Source organism: Clupea harengus, chromosome 8 (assembly GCF_900700415.2).
Source record: "Clupea harengus chromosome 8, Ch_v2.0.2, whole genome shotgun sequence".
Lineage (NCBI taxonomy): Eukaryota > Metazoa > Chordata > Actinopteri > Clupeiformes > Clupeidae > Clupea > Clupea harengus.
Genome location: NC_045159.1, coordinates 13,749,506 through 13,761,791, shown reverse-complemented (window position 1 = coordinate 13,761,791; position 12,286 = coordinate 13,749,506). Strand labels below are relative to the sequence as shown.

Below are 12,286 nucleotides of genomic sequence, written 5' to 3'. Positions count from 1 at the left end.
AACATGGTCTGTCTGGGCAATTTAACGACAGGTACTGAGCAACGACATGGTACAAGCATTGGATTTAGACAGCGTCTTTCCTCAGTAGGCTAGAAGGAAAACATTCCGTAATGTTTTAGCTAGACCTCCGATAATATGAACGTGTTCACCGTTCAAATTCATTATTTGTCATGAAGTTGCGTTCAGTTCATCGTTCTCATAAAAATGAACGTGTTCAATGAACGCGTTCTTTTGAACGCGTTCATGCACAACACTGTCTGGTGTATAGGTGCATACATAAACATTAAACATAAAAACACAATAAGTTACTACACATAAGAAAAAGTACTACAAATAAGAAGAAAGAAAACACAATATATAAGATCAAAATATATTAAAAATATATATAAAGAAGTAAAGTAAACAGTAAAATGCAAAATGCAAGACAGGAGTGCAATGTGAATGTGAATGTGCAATGTGCAATGTAATGTGTGTTAATATGAAACAGACTTGAGGCGTGGGGGCGGGATAAGAGCCCAAGATGTCAAAATATATGCACTGGGCTAGACAAATGTTGCTAGAATGACATATTCTAGTGTATGGCAGGTATATCAAGTGAGATGGATGGATGTGGATTACAGAGTGTGTGTGCCAGTCGCTACTGTAACACTAGCTAGGGTGAGGCTGTTGAATCATGTAGAGCCTTTTGCATCACTGATGCATCAATGCGTAATAAATTAGAAATGTAAGTCACAAAAAGAACCGTGAGATGGTCTTCTCTCTGCTCTCTCTTCTTCTCTCTGGGGTACAGCCTCTACACCTTAGGTCATGTTATCGTGGTAATAGAATAATCTTTTTTACATATGTTTATATTATGATGCTACATATTTTAACCCTAACCCTAAGCCAACCCTACTATATAACAATATATAAAAAATATCATAGACTTATGATAAAGTGTAACTTGAATTGATTTCATTTACATGTATGCATGTTGTATGTTGTTGGCGTCAGCATTTTGGTAATTGTGAATAATCACTTTGGTCCACAGGCTTCATCTGGGCAGAAATTAAAGAGATGTGGGATGGTGGCTTCACCGAGTACGTCCACGATTGGTGGAACCTCATGGATTTTGCCATGAATTCACTCTACCTGGCCACTATATCTCTCAAAATGGTCGCTTACTTCAAGGTAAGCTCTAATAATATACATTTGGTTGAAAATAGCTGCAGCTAAACCAACTTTAATTGATAGCTTTTATCGGACCAAGATATAAACCTCAAAGCCCAGTCTGATGTACACTAATCACTAATCAATCTAATCGATGTGGACATATTACTTACTAATCTCGGCACCCTAGATGTGTTGCAGTCAATTTCCTATTACTGCATTATTGTAATGATATTTTTATGAAAGCTATTTCAACAACTCACACACTGTTACTAATGATAAATTACTGCAATGTGTTTTTATGCCATCTGCCAAATGCAAAGAATGTGAAATTGGAAAAGAAACCTAATAAACAGCTGGTGTGTTTAATGAGCTACCCCAACTGAAATCATCTGTCTTTACCCTTCTTTTCCCTTGTATGGTTGAATCCGAGATGGATCTTTCCTTATCCATCTGTTTTTTAATGATGTACTAACAGCTGAGAGCGTTTTAAACCTATACTGACTGACATAATATCTCTTTAAACATTAACATTAATCTCTCTTTATCTTCCTATTTTTCTGTCCTATTTTGTCCCCCCCCAAAAAAAGTACAACAGCTCTCGTCCGCGTGAGGAGTGGGAGATGTGGCACCCCACGCTCATCGCTGAAGCCCTGTTCGCTATCGCCAACATCTTCAGCTCGCTGCGCCTCATCTCCCTCTTCACGGCCAACTCGCACCTGGGCCCGCTGCAGATCTCGCTGGGACGCATGCTGCTAGACATCCTCAAGTTCCTCTTCATCTACTGCCTGGTGCTGCTGGCCTTCGCCAACGGCCTCAACCAGCTCTACTTCTACTACGAGACGCAGGCGGCCGACGAGCCCAACAACTGCAAGGGCATCCGCTGCGTGAAGCAGAACAACGCCTTCTCGACGTGAGTACGGGGCCTTTGAAGACTGGAATAGGATGGGTTTTTGGGAAAAGGCAGTGGATGCTGATTTGGTTATGCTGACATTTCGGTGTTCTGCCAAGGCTCTGGTAAAATTTTCACTGCCCTTTGGGAAATGGAAATGACACCAGCATCTGCTGTTGGATAGAAATATCTCAAAGGCAATGGTTGAGACTTTGGTAAAGGGAATCTGGGAGCTTTCAGTTGTTTTCAGATGTGGGTAGCCAGGTGGCAAGTGGGTTTGTTTACTTCACTGCATCTGCAACAGTTCTATGATTTATGATTTACAATTATAATTTTTTTCATCATCATTTCAACCTGGTAAGATTGGTGCACAGTAGGAAACACAGTCAAATACTTTCAGTACAGGCATATCCAATATCCTGCTCCCACATGAGTCATATTATTTTTGTTTATCTATTTCAGGGACTGAGAAGGACACAGAATGAGTGAATAGATTAAATAAGTACTCTGGGTGGGGAGTGGGTATATTTAGAGAGGAAACCCTTCTTTTCCAAGTGAATATTCTAGTTTAAACATTTAGCTGTATTCAAGAGAGATGATCAATGGACACACTTTATATAATACAGCCTTTGTCACAATGTAATTACACCATAATTATTACACTGCAGGTGCTGTGATATATATTGAGTTACAAGGTGCACAATGATACTTTGAAATTACATTACCTAGGTTAATTAAGTTAAATTAATTAATCAAATGAATGTAATTACTGTAAGTAATACAGAGCTGTTATACATGGATTATAAGCATGTTTCACAGTGCATGATGGTATAGTTACATTGTAAGGGCTGTGGAACAGATTTCCTTTTCTTACTTTAGGTTTTGTAAACTAATAATGTCCTCAGTATTCTTCTTTAAGATATACTGTTTTTACAATGCTTTTATTTTGATATGATTACATGGCTGCACAGCAGGTTGTAATAAAAATTAAACCGCGTTTGTTTTGATAACAAAATGGCAACACGCCCAGCTAAATGTGCTGTATATGTAAAACATTGCATAAATAATAAAGTAATTTGCTTTAGTAGCAAATAATTTATAGGAACTCACTGTGCAAACTAATGTGGCAGGAAAGATGTGAGAAAGGCATATATAGGTCACATGTTCAGCCATGGAGTACACACTACAATGTTTACTCATTTATTTAATCACAGATATCTTCTACAATCGTAAATATGTACTATTATATGTTTTCTTTCAATGCCACCATTTGAAACAGAAACCAGGCAAACCTGTATATATGCTATGTTTTCTCCTGCCCTCTACTACATGGGCTCCTCCTGCTCCTTCACTGCATTCTCTTGCCCCTGCCCTGTTTCTGTCTTTGCTGAAGAGAAGCTCACCTCCTGAAACAAGAGTTCCTCTGTTGGGGAGTCCCTACTGGCAAAAATGTCTGTCCACAGCTCTCTTTCCAGCAAGTCAATCTTAGGGGGTAAATTCTAAGTCTTCCCCCGTAGCTGATACTGGAGACAAAAACATGCCCAAAGTGACCACAGAATGAGATATATGTCGTGGTCTGTAAGTGATAATAATGAGGTTGGTGGTTATAAATGGATTCCGTGTTTACTTTAGTTCAAAGAAATGAATTGCACACCCATGTTCCCAACACCAGTCGCCATAACATCAAACACAAGTAGTGTTGAGCAGGTGTTACCCTTCATGTGTCGCGGAACTCTTTCATCTCCAATTGCATCATTTTCTCTGCAATATGATGATAAAACATGCATGTAGAACTTTAAAGCACTATCTAAAAAGATGGAGAGAAAGAAAAACAAATGCAGGTCTAAGAAATCAAAGTAATGACTTGAATGTGCATGTCTCTATGTTTATGGTAAAGTACAAAAATAACAGAAGATAATCCAACCTTCTGTTTTCTCTTCCATACTGTGGGTAAAGTTCAAGACTTTTTCCTCATGATTTTCGCATCAGCTCATTTTGAACTTTACCCTGATGGAACAAAGTAGCATAGTGATGTTAGGTCTTTTCCCTTGTCATCTTGCTCTCTCTCTCTCTTTTTGTCCTGTCTCTCTCACTCTCTCTTTGCCCTGTTTCTCTCCCTCTCTGTTGTCTCCTCTCTATCTGTTTCACTGAATAAATTATGTCAGCACTGTTTTCATCAAGGGAACGTTCCAGCCACCGATTTCAGTCTTAGCTAGAAGCCAGTGTGTGTTCGCTCCCTGCCTTATCCTCCATCGCTTGATCTTATCTGCACATCGTGTTTATCTTATCCTAACGGGTATCCATCTAAATTATTGAACTGCTGAGGCACATCTGGAGCTAGGCTTCTGCGTTTCATTATTGTTTTTCCCTCTCTCCTTCTTTGCAGATGATTTCACCATGTAGACTGCACCAAGAAACTGCAAACCTGCAGATTCTCAGAGAAATTGCACTAATATATGACACAATTTTTGGAGGGGTTACCTTTACAATGTCAAGAAAAGTTGCCGTATTTCTAGAAAATGTTCATGCAGAAAATATGTACGTCATGCGTGTGTTTTCAATTTTGTATCGATTTCTACCTCCCTCAATTTTCTGCAGGTTGTTTGAAACACTGCAGTCACTTTTTTGGTCAGTGTTTGGGCTCCTCAACCTGTACGTCACCAACGTTAAGGCACGGCACGAGTTCACCGAATTTGTGGGTGCTACCATGTTTGGCACTTACAATGTCATCTCCCTGGTGGTGTTACTTAACATGCTCATTGCCATGATGAACAATTCCTACCAGCTCATAGCGGTAAGTTGTGTGGGACACAACATACCATGTCCCGTCACAGTTAAGGCATGTGTTGTAAAACGAATGACATTATCTACATACAGATAATGACTTCTCTGAATATATCTTAAAGATCCTCACATAAGGATAGTATTACCCCCATCTCTCTGAATGTGTCATACCATATTTAATTTGAATGTGTCCTCCATCTTAACTCTTTGCCATACTCCCACGTGCAGGACCACGCTGACATTGAGTGGAAGTTTGCTCGGACGAAGCTGTGGATGAGCTACTTCGACGAGGGCGCCACGCTGCCTCCCCCCTTCAACATCATCGCCAGCCCTAAATCGGTGTGGTACCTCTGTGTGTGGGTGCACAGCAAGCTGTGTGCGAAGGGACAGCCCAGCCCAGAGGACCATAAGAAGCATGAAAACTTCAAGGAATTCACGGTGGGAAACCCTACCACGAACGCCCAGACAAAACATACACGTTTAACTTAATTAAACACTTCAGTATTTTAGCATTTAGCAGACGCTTTTATATTATTATTCTCACTCGATGGTAACCAATTATGCAATGGATCTAGGGTTCATTTACCAAAAGCACCATTGTGTATTGGCCATTATTAAATAATAAAGAGAATAATATTTCGAACCCAGCTCTCGCTTAGTTACGGCAGTCATTACACAACCCCACATTTTGTAAATGTATCCTTAGCCCACATCGTTTGTACAGGCTTATGGGTATGTAAGGTTGGTCTAACCCATCTTTGCTAATGCACACTTTTAATGACAGTGCTAAAGCTTGGCAAAATGATTTTGTTTCTTCCTGTCTTGTCAAAGTCACTTTTCAGTTTCGTTTTCCAGATAAGCCCAGAATTGCATTGCATGGAGCAGACATTTTAATTACTGCTGCCGTCAATTTTCTGTCTGTGTCTAATAATAAGTGTGTTCTGCTGTAAACTCACCATCGGTGCTTCTGTTGTTTAGAGAATGAAATGGAACAGTAATATGTCTATATAATATTCATATTAGTAATCTGCTCACACACTGTTTTTGAGACCTCTGTGCTTGTTTGCATTAAATCTGGTTTTACAAGCCAATCATTACATTCAGGCGGGCAAGTATTTGGGTAGAGCTACAAGGCGGGAACCATATTAAATTGCTAGCCACAGCTGCAGACATTGTATGCATCAGTTCAAACCACTGCAGGGAGCAGTGGAGCGTGGTGCCGAGTCGACCACACATTTTTAACAGTTTTTCCCCAACGCATATGGTATGAGAACCCTGGGCTGTCCAGCTCCGAGTTGCAGTAGCCCGCCACATGTTGCTAGGCAACCGGCGCTTCAACCATACCGATTCCCCTGACATCCCTCCATCAGATGAACTTCTCTCCTCTTTGAGCAAGGGATCGACTGTTTCACTACTCTCTCCTGCAAGCGTAGTCACCCACGTTCACCCACACATTCAGTAGACACACACACACACAACACACACACACACACACACACACAAATACACACATAGTACAGAACAGATGAGATGGTTTGGGATGAGAGCGATTACATAAGGCACCTCATTCTCACTTTCTGAAATCCGAGCTAAACCTGCAGAACTCACAGGCTGTTACACCACCGGCATCACCACCCCAAGCTGTGCAAATCCCCACAGCAGAAGTTTGATCGAGGGATTTTATTGATTGGTACTTCACTCAAGTAACTCTAGAACAAGATGTCATATCTATTATTAATTTGGCCTACAGAAGTTTCCATTTACAGTAATATCAGTGAGACTGTGAATTTGTCATGGTAAAAAGTAACTTTAAATATAAAGGACTGTAAATTGAATAGGATGGATTAGTCCATGATCTTACATTCCACACCAAACATATAACAGTAAACAAAAATTAAAAGTGTGCATACATGTATACCTGTTCTGAATTGTTCTGAATTGTTCTTCTTGAATGCTTATGTAATTATTATTTTTGCAGTTCCAGAGGTAAATAATGATTTTGCTCTCTGTGATTTCAGGAGCGTCATGCTGACAACCTTATTCAGAACCAGCACTACCAGGTAAGGCACGCTTTCAGAATAGCACCAAAAGATTATGGGAGCCTGTCATAGGGACATAGCCTGTATAACTAGTCACTTCGTTGATACCGTATGGCCAAACTTTTTTAATTTATAGAGATTGGATCAGCCTCGAGTGGTGACACTTGCACATGACACACGTCGTGTACACCACATTTTCAGGAAAGAACAGTTCACGGTTCTAACCTAGCTGTATAGTAATCAGCCTTTATAACTCCAGATTTATTACACATAGGAGGAATTTTACATTGTTACTGACAATGAGATTTTCACACAGCCAGCTAGCCAAGTTACACTGCAGAAAACTAGCAAGGATATAGCTAGCCTAATTTTAGCAAGGCTAATACTACTGGCTACACTTATTTTAACCATAGCTAAAATTGATAATATTCCCTTCAAAAGTGCTTAAACAAAGTTGTCTGACATATTGGGGAGAGGTTTAGTACAGGTAGCGAGGTTTACCGATCTCAGTGTGGCCGAATAGCGTAGTTCAGCTTTGAGATACAATCTCTCTGCTCTAGCCCATTTCCATTTGAGATATTTGTCTGTCACAATTCTTAATACATAACAACATACATTCTCAGCTGTCACTGGTTTGAAGGGAAACTCTGCAGTAAGGCGACTGATTTCACAGCTTGTTTTGGACATCATCGAGTCCACTTGACCCACTCCCTTCACTGGTTGCTGATTGGTTTCCCTCGGCATGGCTGTTGAAGAGGGCTTGCAAATAGTGCTCAGACTATAATCCCAGCAATGCCTTTATACCAGTGAGCTGGTAGCAATCGATGGGTAAAGACAGGCTAGATGGGTGAAGCCAGGCTAGCAGGAGACACTGAAATGCAGCTACAACAACTATAGGTTCACTATAGGGATATCTACAACATACAGCTGGTTTCTGCCCAATGCAATATGGAATTTTTAACTCTCTGATTATATTCTTAAAATGTGTATTGGTTTCCATACTGAGGCATGGTTTGGTATGTTTGCATTCATGAACGTTTAAAAGATGAAAAGCACCAGACAGCTACTTCATGTCATGCAGTAATTTGTTTAGGAAAGATGTCTTTTTTTAGTGTAATTGTATTGCTCATTCAGAAGCTGTCAAGAGAGTGAATCTGGAAAATAGAGAAGAAAAAATAATATAAATGAAAAATTTCTCCCATGTCCTTGTCACTGGTGTGTATGTCAGGGAAGCTAGAGCTGTTAATCCCGTTTCCCATCGCAAAACAGCCTGACCGTTGGCTTACCGCTCGTTTGCCCATCATGCTAATTGTGGCTTGGCCTGTCTTCACTAGCATCCCTCCTCCTCCTCCTCCTCATCCACCTCCCCCTCCCCAGACTGGGCTTTGTGCTGCCTGAGCTCCCCTACTGATTGCTAATGTGCTTTGGACATTTGGACACCAGCACAGCACCAGCTAACAGCCGTATGCCCGATAATGAACAGGCATCATCAGAAATAAATAAATAAATAAATAATAAGCTACTGCTGTTGCGAGTGCCTGTACTGGTGGGTTGATGCACATGCTGCAGGGCAGAGGAAAGACGCAGCAGAGAGCTGAGCTGTTGGTACACAGATCCTTAGGTTCTGCATAGGCAGATGGATGATAGGATGGTGGCACTCAGAAAGACAAAGGCATCACTGTGCGTATAGATGCACCAGCTGGACAATGTATGATGGACTGGGGAATGTATGACAGTTTTAGTGATGGGTTGATAGATGCAGCACCATTCATTTATTTTATGTAGTGAAAAACCACCACACACTGAACAGAAAAAGTGCAGTGAATCAAAAGTGTGTGAGTGTGTCGAAGTTGTTCCCTCTCCAGAGCACACAGACCATTTTTCTTCCATTCTTCAGGATGTCTTAAATATAATACAGTGGAGCAGTACCACAGCTCATGTTGTGCTGAAAAGCTGTTTCCTCTCCGGAGCACACAGACCATTTTTCTTCCATTCTTCAGAAAGTCTTAAATATAATGTACTAGAGCAGTACCACAGCTTGTGTTGTGCTAAACATGCAAATTAATGCAAATATATGCATGTCCAGATTTCCACCTCTAGCAATCACATATGTCATAAATATGCTAGTTGTTCCTGATCGAATTGAAATGGAGAAATGCGCTCATATAAATGAGAGCCTGATCCCTCATGGGTGTCTCAAATGCTTTCTCCCCATGTCAATAAATGAGTCAATATAAAGGTAAAGAGGAAATAATAATAATAATAATAATATTCATAGTAATGATGATAAAGTGTTTTATAGAGTGGTTTGGGGGAAGTGCAAATGTAAAATCAACTCTTCTCTCTCTCTGAAATGCAGGAGGTAATTAGGAGCCTGGTGAAGAGGTATGTTGCAGCAATGATCCGCAGTGCAAAGACGGATGAAGGCCTGACAGAGGAAAACTTCAAAGTGAGTTGCAGATGACGTCCTGTTCAAAATCTGAAGCTCATTATTTGGAATTTTTTTTTTATTTACTCAGAGTTTCCTAATCTACAATGTTTTGTCTACACTGTTCATAAGTGATAGTCATGAGTTTGCCAGCATATTTACATTTCAATTTGAGAAGACTCGGTCCCCGGCCAACTAATGTGTCATTGTCATCAAGGGTGCTTGGACACAATTAAATTAAATTAAATTATTTCATAATGAAATTCATTAAATTGAATTGACTATTTCACTGATTTGGATTTCCTCTGAATCATTTAGGATCAGTGATGCAGAGAATTGTGAATCTCTGCATACTGTATTTACAGAGAAATGTGAAACAAATTTTATTGATCTCTATCCTTCTGTTCCCCTTGACAGGAGTTGAAGCAGGACATCTCCAGCTTCCGCTATGAGGTTCTGGATCTGCTGGGCAACCGCAAGCCGCCCCGCCGCACCTACTCCTCCAGTAGTGAGGCCACGCAGCAGGATGACGACCTGGCCGAAGACCTCAAAACCAAAAACCCCAAGGGGGTCTCCTTCAGCCTCTCCTCTGACAAGAGGTCCCGGGACTCGGAGTTCGGCGTGTCGGCACTATTCCGCTCCATGTCAGGTTCGAGAGACGGTGATGTGGCGGCGAACGACAAAAAACCAAAGAGCAACGGGCTGCGCAAGTTCACGTCCTCGTCCTCATTCATACGCAATGGCGGGCGCCTACAGCGCTTCTCCCGCTCCAAGAAGGACTCGCTGCGGCGGCTGGGCCTGCTGTTTTCCCGCATGAACGGCCACCTGCCTGAGCCTGCCAGCTCCTCGCGGTCCGCCTACAGCATCTCGGATGGGGTGGACCTCCGCATGCCCTCGGACCCGCAAGTCACGCGCAGCGAGATGCACCTCCACCAACTGGGGGGGCTGCGTCTGGACGAGATGGGGGCGCACGCTGACGCGCATCACGTGTCTCTGCAGCAGCAGCGGCAGCAGAGGCAGTCCAATGGGCGGGACGGCGCGCTGCTACTGCCCGTCGCGGGGCAGCCCTTGGCCCTGGGCCCTCTGCATTGTGCTTCCAGCATCACGGCATCCAGCTCGCGCCTGCTCAGCTCCAGCGAGGACATGTACGAGGGCTGGGTGGGGCCCTGCGACAGCCTGGGGTCCATTAGCTGGACAGGGGATCAGGAGGAGTCTGTAACCACCCAGCTCTGAGGCCTCGCTCTGGCAGATCTTTTTTTTACAACATAAAGCATGGGCATGCACTCCTAAGTCCAGGACTGGAAAACATAGAAACACTTGGCTTGACTGGCTGCAGAGGCACTAAAGGGACATTATTATACTCTTATAACAGGTGTTCTGTAGCCCCTAAAAAAGACTTTACTTGTTGAGAATGGGAAAACTGAGAGAAATACATTTACTCTATCTGCAAGATATTACTGGCAAATAATTAGACTTTAACATACTGTATTTATTGGAAAAAGCAAGCTTAGTTTATGGCAATATTGGTGCATATTTCTGCCCTCATTGTATTTTTGATTTTGTCATTTCAGTGCAAATTCCTTCATGGCAGGCTTAAACTGATTGAGATGTTGGTAGAATATGATGGATGAGCGACAGAGAATGAATCCAGAAAGTCTGGAAGCTAATTCTTCTGACTGACTGTGCCAAAACTCCACATTTAATGTCAAACCCAGCATGGCGCAATTCATACAGCTATCACGTCCATTGATATGTGCAACGTCTGCTTTTTCTTTAATTTTGACTGACAAGATTGTTGGATGACTTTGAGAAAATGTGACTAGGTGACGATTGGAGTACAGTTTAGTTATGATATTCAGTATTGGATTCTGTAGGTAAAAATTGCCAGTGAGGCTGTATTAAGAGAGGTGCCTCAGGGAAGCCTAGACTGAGACGTTTTTAATTGTACTGTCATCAGGTAATGCAGGTAATTAGAATAAGATCCTCATAACTATTCATTATCTCTCTTTGTCTTGCATTGTGTTTAAAAAGACCTGAATGAAAATGAAATTTCTACCCTTAAAAAATACATCTAAAGTCTTCCCCATATAAAAATCATTGAGTTAACATGTTTACCATTTCAAATAATTGGTCTTTACTCATTTATTTTGGAAAGCGAAGAAATTACCATTATGTTTTGTAATACAATTTTTATTTTTCTATATTTTTTCCTGGGATGACAAACATGATTTTTGTTATACACCAAGAAGCATGGTATTCCTCAGTATATGAATGAGTTTGGAATTTTATACCTTGATTTGACTTAAGACTGAAATTCAAATTTTTATGGCATCCCTTTCGTTTCAGATCAATGTGACATTTGTCTCTTGAATTAAATAATAAATCAGTATCATATTGTAAAGACTGTGAGGTTGTCTATTTGACCAGGAATACTTTGCTGCAGTTCCCCGAGACTAGAAATTAAGCTGTTCATGCCTTTAGCTCAAGGTATACATATTTAAAATCGCCCATTACTACTGATAATATGAAATAAAAGTTATGTCTTCAATTATGTATCTCTCCAGAAAGAGCAAGGCGGTACATGGTCTTTTTATTTTATGAATCCTGTGAGACAGGTGATGTGTGCTGGTTGGTCGGTGAATATGAGTAGTGGAGAACGAGACACGTGAAAATGTACCGGTGGGTTGTTGACCTCATGGGCTGTCTTTCAAGAAGAGGTTGAACATGGAAGAAGGTCAGGGACTGATGAATCAGGGGTGGATAAGATTTGACATTGGACGGTAAAAAGAACAGTATTGGCTTACAGTAGCTGTGTTACAGTGAACCATATTTTTTCCCCTCAAACAATATTAGGAGTGCTGTGTTCCGGTTGAATGCCTGAAAACAACATTTAGAATATAAGTGGCCTACATGTTTTTTTCTGACAGCTGAAAAGAGTCTACAGGTTTCCAGTCAGAAACATTATTTGTTTTATTTTTAAGATTTATTTTAGGC

At 41.2% G+C, this 12,286-nt stretch overlaps 1 protein-coding gene across 2 annotated transcripts in view; it reads left to right on the top strand.

Moving 5' to 3' along the window:
- trpc5a (transient receptor potential cation channel, subfamily C, member 5a) overlaps positions 1-11,862 on the top strand; it is a 35,056-nt gene extending 23,194 nt beyond the window's left edge. For both annotated transcript variants that reach the window (XM_012822965.3, XM_031571971.2), the window contains exons 5-11: positions 1,031-1,170; positions 1,740-2,062; positions 4,640-4,835; positions 5,054-5,263; positions 6,844-6,885; positions 9,224-9,313; positions 9,710-11,862. In XM_012822965.3, the coding sequence (XP_012678419.1) occupies positions 1,031-1,170; positions 1,740-2,062; positions 4,640-4,835; positions 5,054-5,263; positions 6,844-6,885; positions 9,224-9,313; positions 9,710-10,525 (1,817 nt within the window). In that variant the 3' untranslated portion in view covers positions 10,526-11,862. The remainder of the gene's footprint in view (positions 1-1,030; positions 1,171-1,739; positions 2,063-4,639; positions 4,836-5,053; positions 5,264-6,843; positions 6,886-9,223; positions 9,314-9,709) is intronic.
- The last annotated feature ends 424 nt before the right edge of the window (positions 11,863-12,286 follow it).